At 40.0% G+C, this 18,684-nt stretch overlaps 1 protein-coding gene across 4 annotated transcripts in view; it reads right to left on the reverse strand.

Moving 5' to 3' along the window:
* The window catches only part of vti1a (vesicle transport through interaction with t-SNAREs 1A), a 159,044-nt gene that overhangs the window by 44,118 nt on the left and 96,242 nt on the right, over positions 1–18,684 (reverse strand). For 2 of the 4 annotated variants that reach the window (XM_058062704.1, XM_058062703.1), the window contains 2 exons: positions 12,793–12,863; positions 8,401–8,473 (listed from right to left, as the gene is read on the reverse strand). In XM_058062704.1, coding sequence (XP_057918687.1) covers positions 8,408–8,473; positions 12,793–12,863 — 137 coding nt within the window. In that variant the 3' untranslated portion in view covers positions 8,401–8,407. The remainder of the gene's footprint in view (positions 1–8,400; positions 8,474–12,792; positions 12,864–18,684) is intronic. The other 2 variants (XM_058062702.1, XM_058062700.1) reach the window with 1 other exon arrangement.

Below are 18,684 nucleotides of genomic sequence, written 5' to 3' on the forward strand. Positions count from 1 at the left end.
CCAAGTGTCAGCAGACATTGTGTGTAAATTCTGAAAAGCTAAAAGACGCTTTGAAAAGGTGCGAAAATCTAAATTTAGAACGTTCGGAAGCTGAATCTCGACTGAAATGCGAATGAAAATGAGAAGACGAATAAATAGATGAAAAACGGTCAACGAAAATAACATATTTTTTTACAGTATTTACAGGATTACTTAAAGAGCAGTGCCGCAAAGCATGATGGGAGATTGCGCTACTCTTGTTTGGGATACCCGACTGCTACCCCAATGGTTCAATTCCAAACTACCAGTTTATTCTTACTTTCATTCTCAATGTTATCATATTTCCAAAGCATTTCAGTCCAGCTTTAGCTACCGAAAGGACCCTGGGTTTCGCTTTAGCTTCTCAGAAATCACACAAAATGTCTGCTGACATTATATCATCGAGATACTAATAAAATTAATAATTACTTAATAAAAAATACTTAATACTCCCTGCTATTGGCTGCTTGCTTTTAAAAAAAAGGAACCATAAAATCAACTCAATTTCGGCAAAAACACAATTTACGTACTGCATACAACTTGTGGAACTTGAGAAAATGAGACTTTAAGCTACTTTAAGTTCATTTTCAGGCCTTTGTATTGAATTGTGGGCTCCTACAGGACAGCTAGAGATGATAACCAGCACAGAACGTTTTGTAGATCTTCCTGAATCTGCACCTATTCCTGCGGTATTTCCTTGGATTTCCACAACTGTTTTAACTAATTTATGAGACACGTAATTTAATAGACATTTATTACAGCACGCCTCCTGGCACACTGACTCCGCTGTGATTAGTAACACTCCGATGTGCTCCTGAGGACTTTCAGACTACTGCCGAAACCCACTTTCTCATTTTGTTGGTATCGGATTTGATAATAAATGAATAAACACTTTAGAGAGGCTACTTCAAAAGTGGTTACAGCTACTTGCTGGAGCATCCCGAAAATTGCTAAAGAGAAAAAATAGCAATAATAATAATTCTAATAATATTCTTTATAATAATAAAGAAAAAAAAGAAAAATAAGAAAAAAATAAGAAAAAAATGAGAAAAAAATAAGGAAAAAAAGAAAAAAATAAGAAAAAAATAAGAAAAAAAATTCTAATGAGATTGTTAACAATTAAACAAATACAGGAGTAACAAACATGCTGGATATAAACAAGCAATAACTGTCGAAATAATTATAAATAAATGCAATCACGCTAAATGACTTCAATTAACCTAAAATAAATAAAATAAATGTCGTGCTTTTAAAGGGTAAGTCGACCAGGCATGCTCTTATTTTATGCCTTCACAAAGCAAAAACACACCTGATCCCATCTTGTCGCTTAAAAGTTTGGCATGGTTTTTTTTTTTTTTTTTTTTTTGCAGCGGGGTCAGATACAATCCATGTTTGTAACTTTGCATCTCTGCCAGAATAAAAGACGTCTGAACATGAAAAAGCACCCCCCCCCCCCCCCATCCCACCCAAGAGGCCAGGCAACATAGGACTGACCCCCGTGGGAAGTGACAGTATGGCATCGTAAGCAAAGGCCGATGCGGTTAAACGCAGCAACACGGAATTACCATGACAGCAAAATGGAGATCAGAGACAAAATGGAATCCGGGAGGAATTTCTCCTCCTCAGCTTTTGGCTTCCGTCGTGAGGTCAGATTAGGATATTTGGGTACCCAAACGATACCTCAAAGTGTGGCCTAAATACAGCAGCCTCGCCCTAAAACAACAGCGATAAATAAATAAACACAATAAAAAAGGGGAAGGCAAAACATCAAAACAGCACTGTGCTCCTTCTTTCAGTTTTAATTAAAACATTTTCACACTTGAAGAACGCTCCGGAGACGACCGTGTTGCAGTTGCGAGTTCCATTCCAATTACGTGACCTACATATCCATACTGCAGACAGCACCAACTGCGTGGGTGTGTACTGTATTTCCTTAAAAAACTCCATACAGAATGTCCTAAAAGTAACCAGAACCATTTTTAAATTTTGGACAATGAACCACAGCTCAACTGTACCGGCGGCACTCATGCACCCCCACAAACCATGACACTACAACCACCACGTTTGATTGCAGACAAAACAGTTTTCTTGTAACTTGGCTTCAACAATCGCCGAAAAGTACTTGTTTACTGTTATACAAGCTGTACACTGACTATTAAAAAACTCCATACAGAATATCCTAAAAGTACACAGAACCATTTTTAAATTTTGGACAATGAACCGCAGCTCAACTGTACCGGCGGCACTCATGCACCCCCACAAACCATGACACTACAACCACCACGTTTGACTGCAGACAAAACAGTTTTCTTGTAACTTGGCTTCAACAATCGCCGAAAAGTACTTGTTTACTATTATACAAGCTGTACACTGACTACTCTAAAATATAGTATCAGCACTCGAAATGATGTGTAATAAAAATACTTTAAATGTGAAGTACTGTATATCCCAAAAAAAAGTGCATTGTAGTACGTTGTCATCCACCCCAGGCTAACTCCCTTATTGAGTGTCCGGCATCGAGCACGAGTCCTCCTCAGAAAGCTTGAAGTGATGTCCATCCCGCCTGCCCGTCACTCCTGCCAGTCCCGCGTCCCATGAATATGGAGCTGTTCTGTGGCCTCGGAGCTTGCTTATGTTTTCCGTCTGATATCTAGGCCCCATTCCCATTTCAAAGGGAGGTCCACCCGGGGCCTTGACTTTTTGATCTGTCTGGCGACTGAGTCGACCACCTGCATGTGGGATCAGCTGCCAACCAGCTAGCCAGCCCCCCCCTCCACCCACTTCCTCCCCGTGAAAACCACGATGGTTCAAAATGCCCCCACACCCCCCATCCCACCCTCACTGGCGCACTCTTGTCCTGCCTGCTACATTGTCCTTGACTGGGCACACTTCTTCCCAGTGGAATCTAACCCAGTGATCAAAACTAGGCTTACTTCATCCCAACAGTTCCACTAGTAGCGAGTAAGACGTTTGCGGATGCTAACTACGGTCAAATCCGAAGCGGCCTTAACCAAAACACAGCATTTTTGTTAAAGAAGATTCTCAATCCTCGCGACCAAGACTTGGATGACCGGAGGAAAATGGAATTGAATTAGGAAAAAAACTCAATAAACAGTAATCTGATAAGTAATTTTTTAGTAATCTATAATTAATCATAGCGGCCTTATGCGGCCTTAACCAAAACACAGCATTTTTGTTAAAGAAAATTCTCAATCCTCGCGACCAAGACTTGGATGAGCGGAGGAAAATGGAATTGAATTAGGAAAAAAACTCAATAAACAGTAATCTGATAAGTAATTTTTTAGTAATCTATAATTAATCATTGCGGCCTTAACCAAAACACAGCATTTTTGTTAAAGAAAATTCTCAATCCTCGCGACCAAGACTTGGATGAGCGGAGGAAAATGGAATTGAATTAGGAAAAAAACTCAATAAACAGTAATCTGATAAGTAATTTTTTAGTAATCTATAATTCATCACAGCGGCCTTAAGCGGCCTTAACCAAAACACAGCATTTTTGTTAAAGAAAATTCTCAAGCCTTGCGACCAAGACTTGGATGAGTGGAGGAAAATGGAATTGAATTAGGAAAAAAACTCAATAAACAGTAATCTGATAAGTAATTTTTTAGTAATCTATAATTCATCATAGCGGCCTTAACCAAAACACAGCATTTTTGTCAAAGAAAATTCTCAATCCTCGCAACCAAGACTTGGATGAGTGGAGGAAAATGGAATTGAATTAGGAAAAAAACTCAAAACAGTAATCTAATAAGTAATTTTTTTGTAATCTATAATTTATCATAGTAAATTATTGTTTATTTTTGTATTTAAGCGCATTAAGAAACCATAAATAAGCCATTTAATACATCATTTAAGACTCTTGTTCATGTGTGTTGCAAGAAATGTGTTACAGATTTGGTGGTGGACAGGAAGTGGCGTCAAAGTGACGGGGCAGTTACATTTTACTCATTCTGGAAATTTAGTTTTCCAGGTACGTTAGCATGTTAGCATTATTAGCATGCTAACATTAGCATAGTATCATTTTTATGCACATATAAACATTCATTCATTCTCACGAGGGTTGCTGGAGCCTATCCCAGCTGACTTGGGGCGAGAGGCGGGGTACACACTGGACTGGTGGCCAGCCAGCCAGCCAATCACAGGGCACATATAGACAAACAACCATTCACACTCACATTCATACCTATGGACAATTTGGAGTCGCTAATTAACCTAGCATGTTTTTGGAATGTGGGAGGAAACCGGAAACACACGAGGGTGGAATTGAACTCGGGTCTCCTGGCTGTGAGGCCTGCGCGCTAACCACTCATCCACCGTGCAGCCCCACATATAAACAGTTAACACGAATACGCTAGGTGTTATGTTGCCTGTGTTGCATGTTAGCACGCTAGCAATGCTAACACTTAATGTCTTAATCACTTAATGTCACTTAATGTCTTAATCATGCTAGGTGTTAGCATGCTAACGTTAGCATATATGGTGCTTGGTGGGTGTCTGGGGGGGGCCCGCTGCACAATTTGAGAAGCACGATATTACAGTAACATTACTGATACCTATTGATCAGTGTCAAATACTACATATATTAAGTCTTTAAATGCATTTTCTGAATGCCTTAAAGTTGCATTTTATTTTATTTAGCCATCGTCAAGCTTGGAAATATTAAATTTCAGCAAACAGGAAGCTAGTTATATAGTAAATCATTGAAAAAACATGTAATGCCAGTATTTGGTAGGGTCAAACATAATGTACATGTACATTGCATTGGTACTATAAGCTAGAAATATTACCATATGCGTGACAATTGAGGATATACATCTTAAATAAACACACCTGTACTTTCCCGTGGCAAACACAGTAGAAGGTACATCTTAGTTAAACAAACAACAACTATTTGAAATGCGTCCGTGTGGCTCAAAATAATCGAGTCTTTAAAGTTAATTGGCTTTCTTGATCCCTGACAGTCAGTTTAATGAGTGTCTAATTTTTCCCTCAGCCGGGGTGATAAACTACACCGGAGGAGCGAGTCACTTGGACACGGGGTGAGAAAAACGACAAAGACTGAAGTTTTCATGAAATACATGTTTTTTTTTACATTTCATTGCTCTGGGGTCCGTAACATCTGGCACACGTGCCGACTATTGTAACAGAACAATCAGGTCAACACGGACCCCCGCGGAGGTGTGACCCCCTGCGGGTTATAATATAGTTTGTTTTTTGTTTTTTTTTTTAAATAATGTACCTTGTATTTGTTCACTACCTGCTTTCCATAATACAGTTTTTTTTTGTTTTTTTTTAAAATAATGTACCTTGTATTTGTTCACTTCCTGCTTTCTTAATATAGTTTTTTTTTTTTATTTACATTTTTAAATTTTTTGTCCTATAGGCTCAGGAGTGATATGTCCGCAACACATACTTTTTTTATATTGTGTGAGATAGTAAATAATAAAATAATTTAATTTAATTTAATAAAAACATATTAATTTAATTTAATTTAATTTAATTTAATTTAATTTAATTTAATTTAATTTAATTTAATTTAATTTAATTTAATTTAATTTAATTTAATTTAATTTAATTTAATTTAATTTAATTTAATTTAATTTTATTTTATTTTATTTTATTTTATTTTATTTTATTTTATTTATTGTTTCTTGAATTGGCTCACCGTTTTAGGTAATTGGTTGTTTTTAGCCTTATGCATTATTTTAGCTGTTCAGCAAGTTGAAGTATTTGTCATTTTAGAAATAAAGAGTTAGTATGTTCTCTGTAGGCGCCATTATGAATTATCCTTACTGACCTATTTTTGCAGTACATTTAGCGAGTGAAGATTGCTTTTATAGTTATTATCGCATATTTCCACACATTAAGTAAGATTTAGTAGAACCAGAGAGCAATAAATCATATTTTTTTATTAATTTACAAGCGGGAATACGTAACTTGGAGACTCGGAATCCCATAAACCGAGAACCACGTGTACGAATAATAGTGCAGGGACAATGCATAGCCCTGCAGTAGAAAGGTACGAGTACTACGCCGTGTGCAGGTACGACAATTAATCAAAAGGGAATCGAACCGGCAGGGTAAGTGAAGGATTAAGAGGGGAAACGAGGACGACATCGTTGACTTACTTTTTCTTAAGATGTTACACGGTATTTTTTATTCAAATAGCCACGAGACAATGAAAATATTTCTACTTTGAACGTTGCGGCGTTTCCATCACGGCGAGCGGCGGGTGGTCATCAAAGAAAGAGCCTCTCACTCGGTGCCCCCCCCCCACACTTTTGAAAAAAAAAAAAAAAGAGTGCTCATAAATCCTGATTTGAGCCGGGCGTTAAGCAGAGGAGGTACGGGCCTGTCAACAAAAGTGTGTTGGGGGGGGGGGGGACGGTGTCGCTATGAGAAATGCTACGTCTGATTAAGTCGTCCCATTAGGTGACAGCTGAACTTTAACATTAATATGATAATATTGAAATAAGTGTGTTATTTACTTCAGGGACGGAGCAGGGCGTTGTGGGGAAAAGAGGGCGGACGACAGGATGATGAATGATTTCTGGACAGCTACGGGTGACAAACCCCCCCCCCCCCTCGGTACCCCCAACCGCCGGCCCCGCCTTGCTCGCCCGCCTTTCCCCTTCGTAATCAAAGTTGACAAAATGGAGACATATGCAAAAATATTGGTTACAGTCGGCGTCACAGCGCTCCTCAGGCCTCTCCTCTCTTGTAGCCCCCGCTCCCCCCCCCCACACACAAATTGTCTACGGGCACTGAAGCATCTATTTCAATTGGCACTTCCTTCCCAGCCACTGGATTTTACATTGACGCTGTGTCATTTACATATTACTCTTAATCAAAATACACAGTGGGGGCCACGCACACAAGGAGGGGGGAGTGGGAAATAAAACAGCAGCGTCACGGTTCAAGGAGTGGCGCTCTATGAAATGGAGATATGTGATAGAACACGAGTATTTGTGTTTATATAAGCATAGGGACGCATAGGACATTTTATAAACTAATATTACTAACTGGTAGACCACCACCATGTATCCCGGGGGGCAGGAATGAGGAGTCTCCCTAGTATTTGTAATGGTAATGGTTTTTATTTCATTTGAACATGCATCAGATTACAATTGAATTGAATTGAATACTCCAAAAGGAGTAGGAAATCCTACTCCTCCATCTGGTACTTTTACAATCAGTAACTGTTACATTTGTTCACTTCCTGCTTTCTTAATATAGTTTACATTTTTTAATTTAATTTAATTTTAATAAAATTTAATTCCGCAGTCGACCAGAAGCTTTAAATCCTACCCCTCCATCTGGTACTTTTACAATCAGTAACTGTTACATTTGATCACCTGCTTTCCATAATACAGTTTTTTTTTTGTTTTTTTTTTAATAATGTACCTCGTATTTGTTCACTTCCTGCTTTCTTAATATAGTTTAAGTTTTGTTTTGTTTTTAATTTACATTTGTTAATTTTGCACAATAATTAATTGCACAATAACACAGCAGTAAAATTGCCAACAAAATGTCGTTGCCTGGGTCCCGTGTAATAATAAATAATAATAATAATAATAATGTGGAGAATAAATTGATGACATCAAATATGAACAATGTACAGCGTAAACAGTAAATTGCACAAATAATTTAAATAATTTTGAATAAATTATAATAAATTTATTTAAATTATTTGTACAAATAAAATTTCTGTGTTTAATCAGGTGTGTTTAAATAATTTTGAATAAATATTAATAATTTTATTTAAATTATTTGTACAAATTACTGTTTACAATGTACATTGTTGTTCATATTTGATGTCATCTATTTATTCACCACATTATTATTATTATTATTATTATTATTATTATTATTATTATTATTATTATTATTATTATTATAATACGGGGAGCCAGGCAACGACTATCTATCTATAACTTAAAGATGAGTTTAGCGTTTGTTTTTCGTCAATGAATAGACTAATGTTAATCCTCCTGTTCCAATCCTTTATGGTGCAAAGTTGCTGGATGTCAAATATGACAACTCTTATGCTAAAAAAAAACGTAAGTCATAAGTGGATAAAGTAAACAACAGCACTTATCTAAGACACACACTCGAAGTACTAGCATCCATTTTGGACAACACACCTGTGGGTAAACTGATCAGTAGTAATGATCTTTTACTATAAACAATCTGTGACTGTCATCTACTGTTTGATCCCGGCCATGTGTAGCTCTGGCTATTGCACTTTTGCGTTCTAAAAATGCCCCCCCTCCTCCCTGTGACAATTGGGTTGTATAGATTCTGTATGTGTATGATGACACAAATACTGCAAAGAACGTCACATTCTTAAAAGTTTCCTACCTGCCTCTTACCTTCTCAGCATGCCCGTCAGGATGCGGGAGCTCTTGCCCAGGTTGGCGTCCGTTTCTCTCAGCTGGAAGGAAAGGAAGGTGAAAGGATGAGTCCTGCCGTTTTTGCCAAGAAAGGGACAACTTTTTCCAATTCAGCTTTTAAAATAACAGGAGTTCACTTTTACAGTGAAGAAAATAAGTATTTGAACACCCTGCTATTTTGCTATTTCTCCCACTTAGAAATCATGGAGGGGTCTGAAATTTTCATCGTAGGTGCATGTCCACTGTGAGAGAGATAAACTAAAAAGAAAAATCCAGAAATCACAATGCATGATTTTTTAACAATTTATTTGTGTGATACAGCTGCAAATAAGTATTTGAACACCTGAGAAAATGAATGTTAATATTTGGTACAGTAGCCTTTGTTTGCTATTACAGAGGTCAAACGTTTCCTGTAGTTTTTCACCAGGTTTGCACACACTGCAGGAGGGATCTTGGCCCACTCCTCCACACAGATCTTCTCTAGATCAGTCAGGTTTCTGGGCTGTCGCTGAGAAACACGGAGTTTGAGCTCCCTCCAAAGATTTTCGATTGGGTTCAGGTCTGGAGACTGGCTGGGCCATGCTAGAACCTTGATATGCTTCTTACGGAGCCACTCCTTGGTTTTCCTGGCTGTGTGCTTCGGGTCGTTGTCGTGTTGGAAGACCCAGCCACGACCCATCTTCAATGTTCTGACAGAGGGAAGGAGGTTGTTCCCCAAAATCTCACAATACACGGCCCCAGTCATCCTCTCTTTAATGCAGTGCACTCGTCCTGTTCCATGTGCAGAAAAACACCCCCAAAGCATGATGCTACCACCCCCATGCTTCACAGTAGGGATGGTGTTCTTCGGATTGTACTCTTCATTCTTCTTCCTCCAAACACGCTTATTGGAATTATGACCAAAAAGTTCTATTTTGGTCTCATCTGACCATAAAACTTTCTCCCATGACTCCTCTGTATCATCCAAATGGTCATATGCAAACTTAAGACGGGCCTTGACATGTGCTGGTTTAAACAGGGGAACCTTTCGTGCCATGCATGATTTCACATCATGACGTCTTAGTGTATTACCTACAGTAACCTTGGAAACGGTGGTCCCAGCTCTTTTCAGGTCATTGACCAAGTCCTGTCGTGTAGTTCTGGGCTGATTCCTCACCTTTCTTAGAATCATTGAGACCCCACGAGGTGATATCTTGCATGGGGCTCCACTCCGATTGAGATTGACCGTCATGTTTAGCTTCTTCCATTTTCTAATGATAGCTCCAACAGTGGACCTTTTTTCACCAAGCTGCTTGGTAATTGCTCCGTAGCCCTTTCCAGCCTTGTGGAGGTGTACAATTTTGTCTCTGGTGTCTTTGGACAGCTCTTTGGTCTTCGCCATGTTACAAGTTAAAGTCTTACTGATTGTATGGGGTGGACAGGTGTCTTTATGCAGCTAACGACCTCAAACAGGTGCATCTGATTCAGGATGATACATGGAGTGCAGGTGGACTTCTAATGGGCAGACTAACAGGTCTTTCAGGGTCAGAATTCTAGATGATACACAGGTGTTCAAATACTTATTTGCAGCTGTATCACACAAATAAATTGTTAAAAAATCATGCATTGTGATTTCTGGATTTTTCTTTTTAGTTTATCTCTCTCACAGTGGACATGCACCTACGATGAAAATTTCAGACCCCTCCATGATTTCTAAGTGGGAGAAATAGCAAAATAGCAGGGTGTTCAAATACTTATTTTCTTTACTGTATGTTAAGCTTGTCGTTATAGCGTACAGTAGATCCTGTCAAAAGTCATAACCCTGCACATTTTGGTCCAAAAAAAAAATAATTCAATTAAATAATTCAAGTTATTTTATACATGATAATACAGGTAAAAATGGACAGTATACATGTCACTGTTTTTAAAAAAAATGTTTACATTAAACTTAAAAAAAAAAAGCAAGGCTCTACCTGATACCATAACATAATAACCATAACAACAGGAAGTGATCAATAATTGAAAAGAGGCAGTTATTTTTCAACGTATGAAAACTCATTTTCCATAATGAATTTTCATTCAATTCCCCGCTCGAGCTGTGTGGAGTTTGCACGTTCTCCCCGTGCATGCGTGGGTTTTCTCCGGGTACTCCGGTTTCCTCCCACATTCCAAAAACATGCTAGGTTAATTAGCGACTCCAAATTGTCCATAGGTATGAATGTGAGTGTGAATGGTTGTTTGTCTATATGTGCCCTGTGATTGGCTGGCCACCAGTCCAGGGTGTACCCCGCCTCTCGCCCAAAGACAGCTGGGATAGGCTCCAGCATGCTTTTACTTTAGTTTTAATTAACTTATCGCAATGACTAATTTTTATTACTTCATAATTTGAGTGTGAATGGTTGTTTGTCTATATGTGCCCTGTCATTGGCCGGCCACCAGTCCAGGGTGTACCCCGCCTCTCAACTGAAAACAGCTGGGATAGGCTCCAGCATGCTTTTACTTTAGTTTTAATTAACTTATCGCAATGACTAATTTTTATTACTTCATAATTTGAGTGTGAATGGTTGTTTGTCTATATGTGCCCTGTGATTGGCCGGCCACCAGTCCAGGGTGTACCCCGCCTCTCAACCGAAAACAGCTGGGATAGGCTCCAGCATGTTTTTACTTTAGTTTTAATTAACTTATCGCAATGAAAATTTTTTATTACTTCATAATTTGAGTGTGAATGGTTGTTTGTCTATATGTGACCTGTGATTGGCTGGCCACCAGTCCAGGGTGTACCCCTGCCTGGGATAGGCTCCAGCATGCCCACGACCCTCGTGAGGATAAGCGGTACAGAAAATGGATGGATGGATATTGGGTCCAATCGTGCTTTTTGATTATTTTGTAATTACTCTATTCCAATTAATAATTTGTATTAGTTTATCGTTTTTTTTATTTTTAAAAATTAACAAAAAGAAAGATGTCATAGAGCTCACCTCTAACTAATTGTGATTTTACTTTAGTTTTAATTTACTTTTTTCTAACTAAAATTTTTATTACTTTATAATGTGAGTGTGAATGGTTGTTTGTCTATATGTGCCCTGGGATTGGCTGGCCACCAGTCCAGGGTGTACCCCGCCAGCTGGGATAGGCTCCAGCATGCCCGACACCCTTGTGAGGATAAGCGGTATAGAAAACAAATGAATATTAACAAGAAAAAAGTGAATAACTCCATGGAGGAGGTTGCCTACAGCCACAGCTGTAACAACTCACCGTGTGCCCCAGGCCTAATTTGAGCCCGCAGATGCTTTTGTAGACTTAAAAACCCGAGGTTTTACCAAACCAGCACTAGAACTGACTGAGTAGCAAGTGGATTAAATGCAGTCGTGGGGTTCGATCTCACTTCTATCTTTTACTTTCGCTTTGTATCTTCCACTTTGCCATCTCCTTTTTTTTTTTAACTTACGGACTTGCCTTCTGAATTCTGACAGAACGGGGCCGATGTCCTGGTGGTGGAGGCTCGCTCCTTTCACCCTTAAGTTGAGACAAACGTCGGCTTCTATTTTGTACCACAAAAAGCAAAACACAAATCCACCGTCCTGCTGAGTGTGTGCTTTTTTCTTATAAGAATAGTTCTAAGATTTATAACTTATTATATTGATTCAAAATTTATTTTAAGTGTTTGTTTCAATACGAAATTGTTACCAATAACATTTTAATTGTGTTTATTTTTCTATATTCTTTCTACTTTGCCCCCACAACTCGACTTTAAAGGCACGGTGTATGAGTGTGTGCAGTGGGGGGGTGGGGGGCGGCGCCGAGCAAAGAAGACTCTTGGGAAGAAAGGATCGAGAGCACGAAAGAGGGGTTAAAAAAAAAAAAAAAAAAAGCAAAAGAAAGGGAAGTAGCCTCGGTAGACACCATTTTGAAAGGAGATGTTTGATTTCCTTTGAAAAGGCTTGAGCGAGGCCCACTGCCTTGTTGTGATCTTTAAGCATTCAGCGTTTGAGGAGGGGGGTGGGGGGTGGGGGGGCGCCAGGGGTGGGGCACCCCTCTCATGTGTTTGGTTGGTTTCTGCCTACCTGCTTGTAAGAAGAAGGTAAGGCTCTTCATTCGGGTTATTCTTAAGAAGGGAGGGGGGGCGGGGGGGGGCATGGAGACGGAAAGTACTGCATGTGTGTTTAATCAAAGTCATTCAAATGGTCGGGAAATATCGATGACTAATTTTACAAAACGTAAAACAAATAGAGGCGCACCCGAGGCGCACCCGAGGCGCTGGATGTCACCGTCGTGTGCATGCATACACGCTGTGTTTGCTTCGCAAGCGGCACAGCGAGCAATGAATGACCCCCCCCCAAAAAAAAAACATTTGTAAGCGCATGTCCATCTGGCAACTCACCCTCTCCCTGGCTCTCTGGATCTTCTCACGGTCGGTGTGAAGGTTGGAGAGGATCTCTTGGCCCACTTGTTCTGTGGAAACAACAACAAGCAGATGTTTTTTTTTTGTTTGTTTGGTTTTTTTTTTGCAATGTGACCTTATTTCATTTCAGGGTTTCAAGGTCAAATTGAAGCACTTGGAAGATTAATTTTGAAGGATTTTCAGCACTGGGCAGCTCCGTTATATATTAGCACGGAGATAATGCCATGAAAACCACGTATCTCCACATATAGACAAACAACCATTCACACTCACATTCATACCTATGGACAATTTGGAGTCGCTAATTAACCTAGCATGTTTTTTGGAATGTGGGAGGAAACCGGAGTACCCGGAGAAAACCCACGCATGCACGGGGGAGAACATGCAGTCTCCACACAGAGATAGCCGAGGGTGGAATCGAACCCTGGTTTCCTAGCTGTGAGGTCTGCACGCTAACCACTCCACTGCCGTGCCACCAAGTACAGATACAGATACAAATAAACCGATATTGTACCATCCTCACGAGGGTTGCGGGGCGTGCTGGAGCCTATCCCAGCTGTCTTCAGGTACACCCTGGACTGGTGGCCAGCCAATCACAGGGCACATATAGACAAACAACCATTCACACTCACATTCATACCTATGGACAATTTGGAGTCGCTAATTAACCTAGCATGTTTTTGGAATGTGGGAGGAAACCGGAGTACCCGGACACAGATGGCCGAGGGTGGGATTGAACTCAGATCCCCTAGTTGTGAGGTCTGCATGCTAACCACTCATCCACCGTGCAGCATGAAAAACATGTATTTTCAAAATAAAATTAAAAAACAATGCATTGAAAAGTAATTGTTCCTGAAATTTTGAACTCAAAATATTGCCATAAAGTACCACAGTTTTCATCACGCCCAGCCCACCCAGTACTGGTGGCCAGCCAATCACAGGGCACATATAGACAAACAACCATTCACACTCACATTCATACCTATGGACAATTTGGAATGTTTTTGGAACATGGGAGGAAACCGGAGTACCCGGACAGAGATGGCCGAGGGTGGGATTGAACTCAGATCTCCTAGCTGTGAGGTCTGCACGCTAACCACTCGACCACCGTGCAGCATGAAAAACATGTATTTTCAAAATAAAATTCAAAAACAATGCATTGAAAAGTAATTTCTCCTGAAATTTTGAACTCAAAATGTTGACAAAAAGAGACGTTATGATATTTTAGGCAAAAGCAACACCAGTTTCCATCCCGCCCAGCCCGCCCAGTACTGGTCTTCGCACGGTAATGCAATATTCATCATCCTTCTGCTATTCTTCTTCTACTATTTTTTATCAGTCGTAGGTGGAAACACATTAACACGCAATTATGAAAACATTGCCGACAAGGCACCTGACAAGCTTGTCAGTGGTCACTGTCAGTCTCCTGTCCCATGGGTTGGATATACCAAAAAAAAAATAAAAAAACACCACTTCCGCATAATCAATATAACCGCACGGCTACGGCGCTACTAGCGTTTAAAAATGATGGGAGGCAAGAGGATGAATCGGAGAGGAAGTGAACAATCTTTGCGTGGATCAAAGACAGGCTTTCAAGCGCACCAAACAAATTGAGAGAATAAACAACACAGTTGCTGACTGTATTACACTACACAGGTGCCGCGCACACCAAAGGGCCCACGTGCTGAGCGTCTGTACGGGGAGGGTTGGAAGAGGGGGGGTACAAGTGCAAAAAAAAAACCAAAAAAAAATGGGCCTACATCTGGCAGCTAAACAAGAGCGAGTATAACGGAAAAATGGGGGAGAAAAAAAAAAAAAAAAAAAGAAGACACTGTCAAATGAACGATTCATCCCAAACCTTTTAGTTCCCGACACTGTAAGTGACTCAAATGCGTCGCTTCCTGCCTTCATTAATTTCTAATCTGGGAAGCAGACAGATTGAAGGATACCCAGATTAAACAGCGCAGTCACACAGTCACATGTGACAAATAGGGCAGATTAAAAAGACTGAGCGCAGGTATTAATAACCATAGCAGAACACTCCTACCCCCCCCCCTCCCCCCGCCCCCCGTCCCCGTTGGAGTAGAACAAGGAAACGAGAGGAATGGTGGCTTGTAGAAGGAATCTTCTTTGAAAAGACACGAGCACATCTATCCATCTCTGTTGTGTCTCTTAAATAAATGACTGTGACAAGCGCCCCCCCCCCCCCTTATGTAAATTATTGGAAAAGTTAGTTATGTGGAGAAAAGGAAGTCTCAAATAATGCAGGGGGGTACTGTCAAACATATGGTGTTACCGCAGGGGTGGAAATATTTTGACTCGTGGACCGCATTGAGTTAACAAAATTGTCAAATTTTAACAAAAACATATATTTAACACACACACATACACACTATTTTATGCTAATAATTTTCATTGAATTATTTTTCTAATTTTATTTGTGAAAGTGTAATACTATCAGCATTCTCATGTCCCTTTTTCAGGAGCACTTTAAACATAAAACCACCCCCCCCCCCCCCCCCCATGTACATAGATTATTGGAAAAGTTAGTTATGTGGAGAAAAGGAGGTCTCAAATAATGCAGGGGGGTACTGTCAAACATATTGTGTTAAAGCAGGTTTGGGCAAATATTTTGACTCGTGGACCACATTGAGTAAACAAAATTGTCAAATTTTAACAAAAACATATATTTAACACACACACAAACAATTTTATGCTTATAATTTTCCTGGAATTATTTGTCTAATTTTATCTATGAAAGTATTCCGTGTCTCAATACTATCAGCGGATACTATCAGCATTCTCATGTCCATTTTCCAGGAGCACTTTAAATATCAGACCACATCACCCCTATGTAGATTATCGGAAAAGTTTCCTATGTGGAGAAAAGGAGGTCTCAAATAATGCAGGGGGGGTACTGTCAAACATATTGTGTTAAAGCAGAGGTGGACTGTATTGAGTTAACAAAATTGTCAAATTTTGTTAAGTCATGCAGTCCACTTTAAACATCAGACCACATCACCCCTATGTAAATTATTGGAAAAGTTTGCTATGTGGAGAAAGGGAGGTCTCAAATAACGCAGGGGGGTACTGTCATACATATTGTGTTAAAGCAGGTTTGGGCAAATATTTTGACTCGTGGACCACATTGAGTTAACAAAAATTTTTTGTTAACAATTTTTTATGTTTATGTTTTATTGTTTATGCTAATAATTTTCATTGAATTATTTGTCTAATTTTATTTATTTATTTTAGTTATACTATCAGTATTCTCATGTCCCTTTTTCAGGAGCACTTTAAATATCAGACCACATCAACCCAAGTACATAGATTATTGGAAAAGTTTGCTATGTGGAGAAAATGAGGTCTCAAATAATGCAGGGGGGGGTACTGTCATACATATTGTGTTAAGCCTTAACAGTTAAGGTAATCTTCAAAATAGAGCAAGTGCGATTCAACTTCTGTCACCAAATTCTGAATTCCTTTGGCAAAGTTAGCTATGTGTAGAAAAGTGAAGCGATATTCCCGTGGTTTGATTTGTGTATGGATGGACGGGAATGCTGGAATTGGCAAAAATGTTGTGTATTTTTTTTTGTTGTTGTTGTTGTTTCTACTGAATGTTTTCCGCTCGACCAAGTGGTCGGAAACTCCAAATCTAAAAGTGTCCATTTTGATGCTAGCTTTTAAAATGTCTGCTACGTCTTCCCTCGTATTTAAGCTATTAAGTGTGTAAATAACGCTACTCCGGGCCAAAGTGCCGGAGTTTATTGTTGTTTCAAGCCAAGTTACTCATTATTTTGGCAGGCGTCCATAATTCCATTCGGTTGAAGTAAATGTTGTTCACGGTAGTCTGCTTAAAAACTTTATGATTTGAAGTAAAAACAAAAACAAAACACTAATCTCGATATATAAAAAGAGAAATTATTTTTTAAAAAAAAGGCACATTAAAACAACGCAGGAGATGAGACATTGAACATACCATCGCCCCCAACTTGTTGCTCGTTAGCAAGTCAAATATTCTCTCCCGGTTTAAACAGCTATTAACAATTTAAATAACCCCTGCGCGGCGGCCTCGCTCTGACTCGCTTGTTAAATATCTCCGTACCCAAAGGTCTATTTAACAAGCCCCATTATTATTACGTTACATTATGCGCCGCACAAGCACCAGAGAGCTCTTGTTTAAAATGGTTTGCTCCGAGCTAACTGTAGGAAAGAATTAGTGTGGAAAAACCTGAAGGAGCGAATGCAAGATTACGACTGAATTAATTATTATTTTTTTTTCCTTCGCTTGTAAATCTACTGAACTGGTACCCGTGCTAACTGATTCATGTTTTTTTCCGCGACTATAACGGAAAAATTCGTTGTCGACTTTAAATGGTCCTGAATGAATGATGGTGTATATGTGTCACTGGTGACCGGTCCAGATTGGACCCTGGTTCTTGTATGAAAGGTCAACTGAGGTCATCTTCTAACGAAGTCAAGCGGTATTAAAAAATGTACGAATCGACAAAATTCATTGTTTGAGTGCGTCTTATTTACACAAAATGAGCGGATCTATTATGCTAATTTTTTGGGGTCTTTGTATTGAGTTGTAGCGGCACGGTGGTGTAGTGGTTAGCGCGCTGACCTCACAGATAGTGAGGCCAGGGTTCAATTCCACCCTCGGCCATCTCTGTGTGGAGTTTGCATGTTCTATGGGTACTCCGGTTTCCTCCATAACTGTTATGAACGCTTAGCGCGCGGGCCACACAGCTTGGAGACCCGAGTTCGATTCCACTCTCGACCATCTCTGTGTGGTTTTTGTGGGTTTTCTCCGGGTACTCCGGTTTCCTCCCACATTCCAAAAAAAACATGCTAGGTTAATTAGCGACTCCAAAATTGTCCATAGGTATGAATGTGAGTGTGAATGGTTGTTTGTCTATATGTGCCCTGTGATTGGCTGGCCACCAGTCCAGGGTGTACCCTGAATGGGATGGGCTCCAGCACCCCCCGCGACCCTCGTGAGGATAAGCGGTAGAAAATGAATGAATGAATGAATGTATTGAGTTGTGGACTCCTATAGAGCAGTTACACACAATAACCCGCAAAGAAAGCTTTTTAGATTTTCCAGAATCTGCACCTATTCCAGCTGTATTTCCTTTGTATTCCAGTGTATTTCATTAAAAAAAATAAAAATGGGGGCGGCACGGCGGTCTAGTGGTTAACGCGCAGACCTCACAGCTAGGAGACCAGGGTTCAATTCCACCCTCGGCCATCTCTGTGTGGAGTTTGCATGTTCTCCCCGTGCATGCGTGGGTTTTCTCCGGGTACTCCGGTTTCCTCCCACATTCCAAAAAAAACATGCTAGGTTAATTAGCGACTCCAAATTGTCCATAGGTATGAATGTGAGTGTGAATGGTTGTTTGTCTATATGTGCCCTGTGATTGGCTGGCCACCAGTCCAGGGTGTACCCGGCCTCTCACCCGAAGACGGCTGGGATAGGCTCCAGCACCCCCCGCGACCCCCGTGAGGATAAGCGGTACAAAATGAATGAATGAATGTATTGAGTTGTGGACTCCTATAGAGCAGTTACACACAATAACCCGCAAAGAAAGCTTTTTTAGATTTTCCAGAATCTGCACCTATTCCGGCTGTATTTCCTTTGTATTCCAGTGTATTTCATAAAAAAAAAAAAAAATGGCTGGAGGATAAATTGCCCGTGAAAGTTCCACAGCCCTGAACGTTTGCCACTACATGGACACATCTAATTGGACATATTTATTTTACACACCATCTAAGAGCGATTCACCCTCGGCTGTCACATTTTTTTGTGCCCCCCACCCCCAAGGAGCTGAAAGGGTACAAGACCTGACAGTCTCCTTTTCATTAAAC

Source organism: Doryrhamphus excisus, chromosome 22 (genome assembly GCF_030265055.1).
Source record: "Doryrhamphus excisus isolate RoL2022-K1 chromosome 22, RoL_Dexc_1.0, whole genome shotgun sequence".
In the NCBI taxonomy this organism is placed as follows: Eukaryota; Metazoa; Chordata; class Actinopteri; order Syngnathiformes; family Syngnathidae; genus Doryrhamphus; species Doryrhamphus excisus.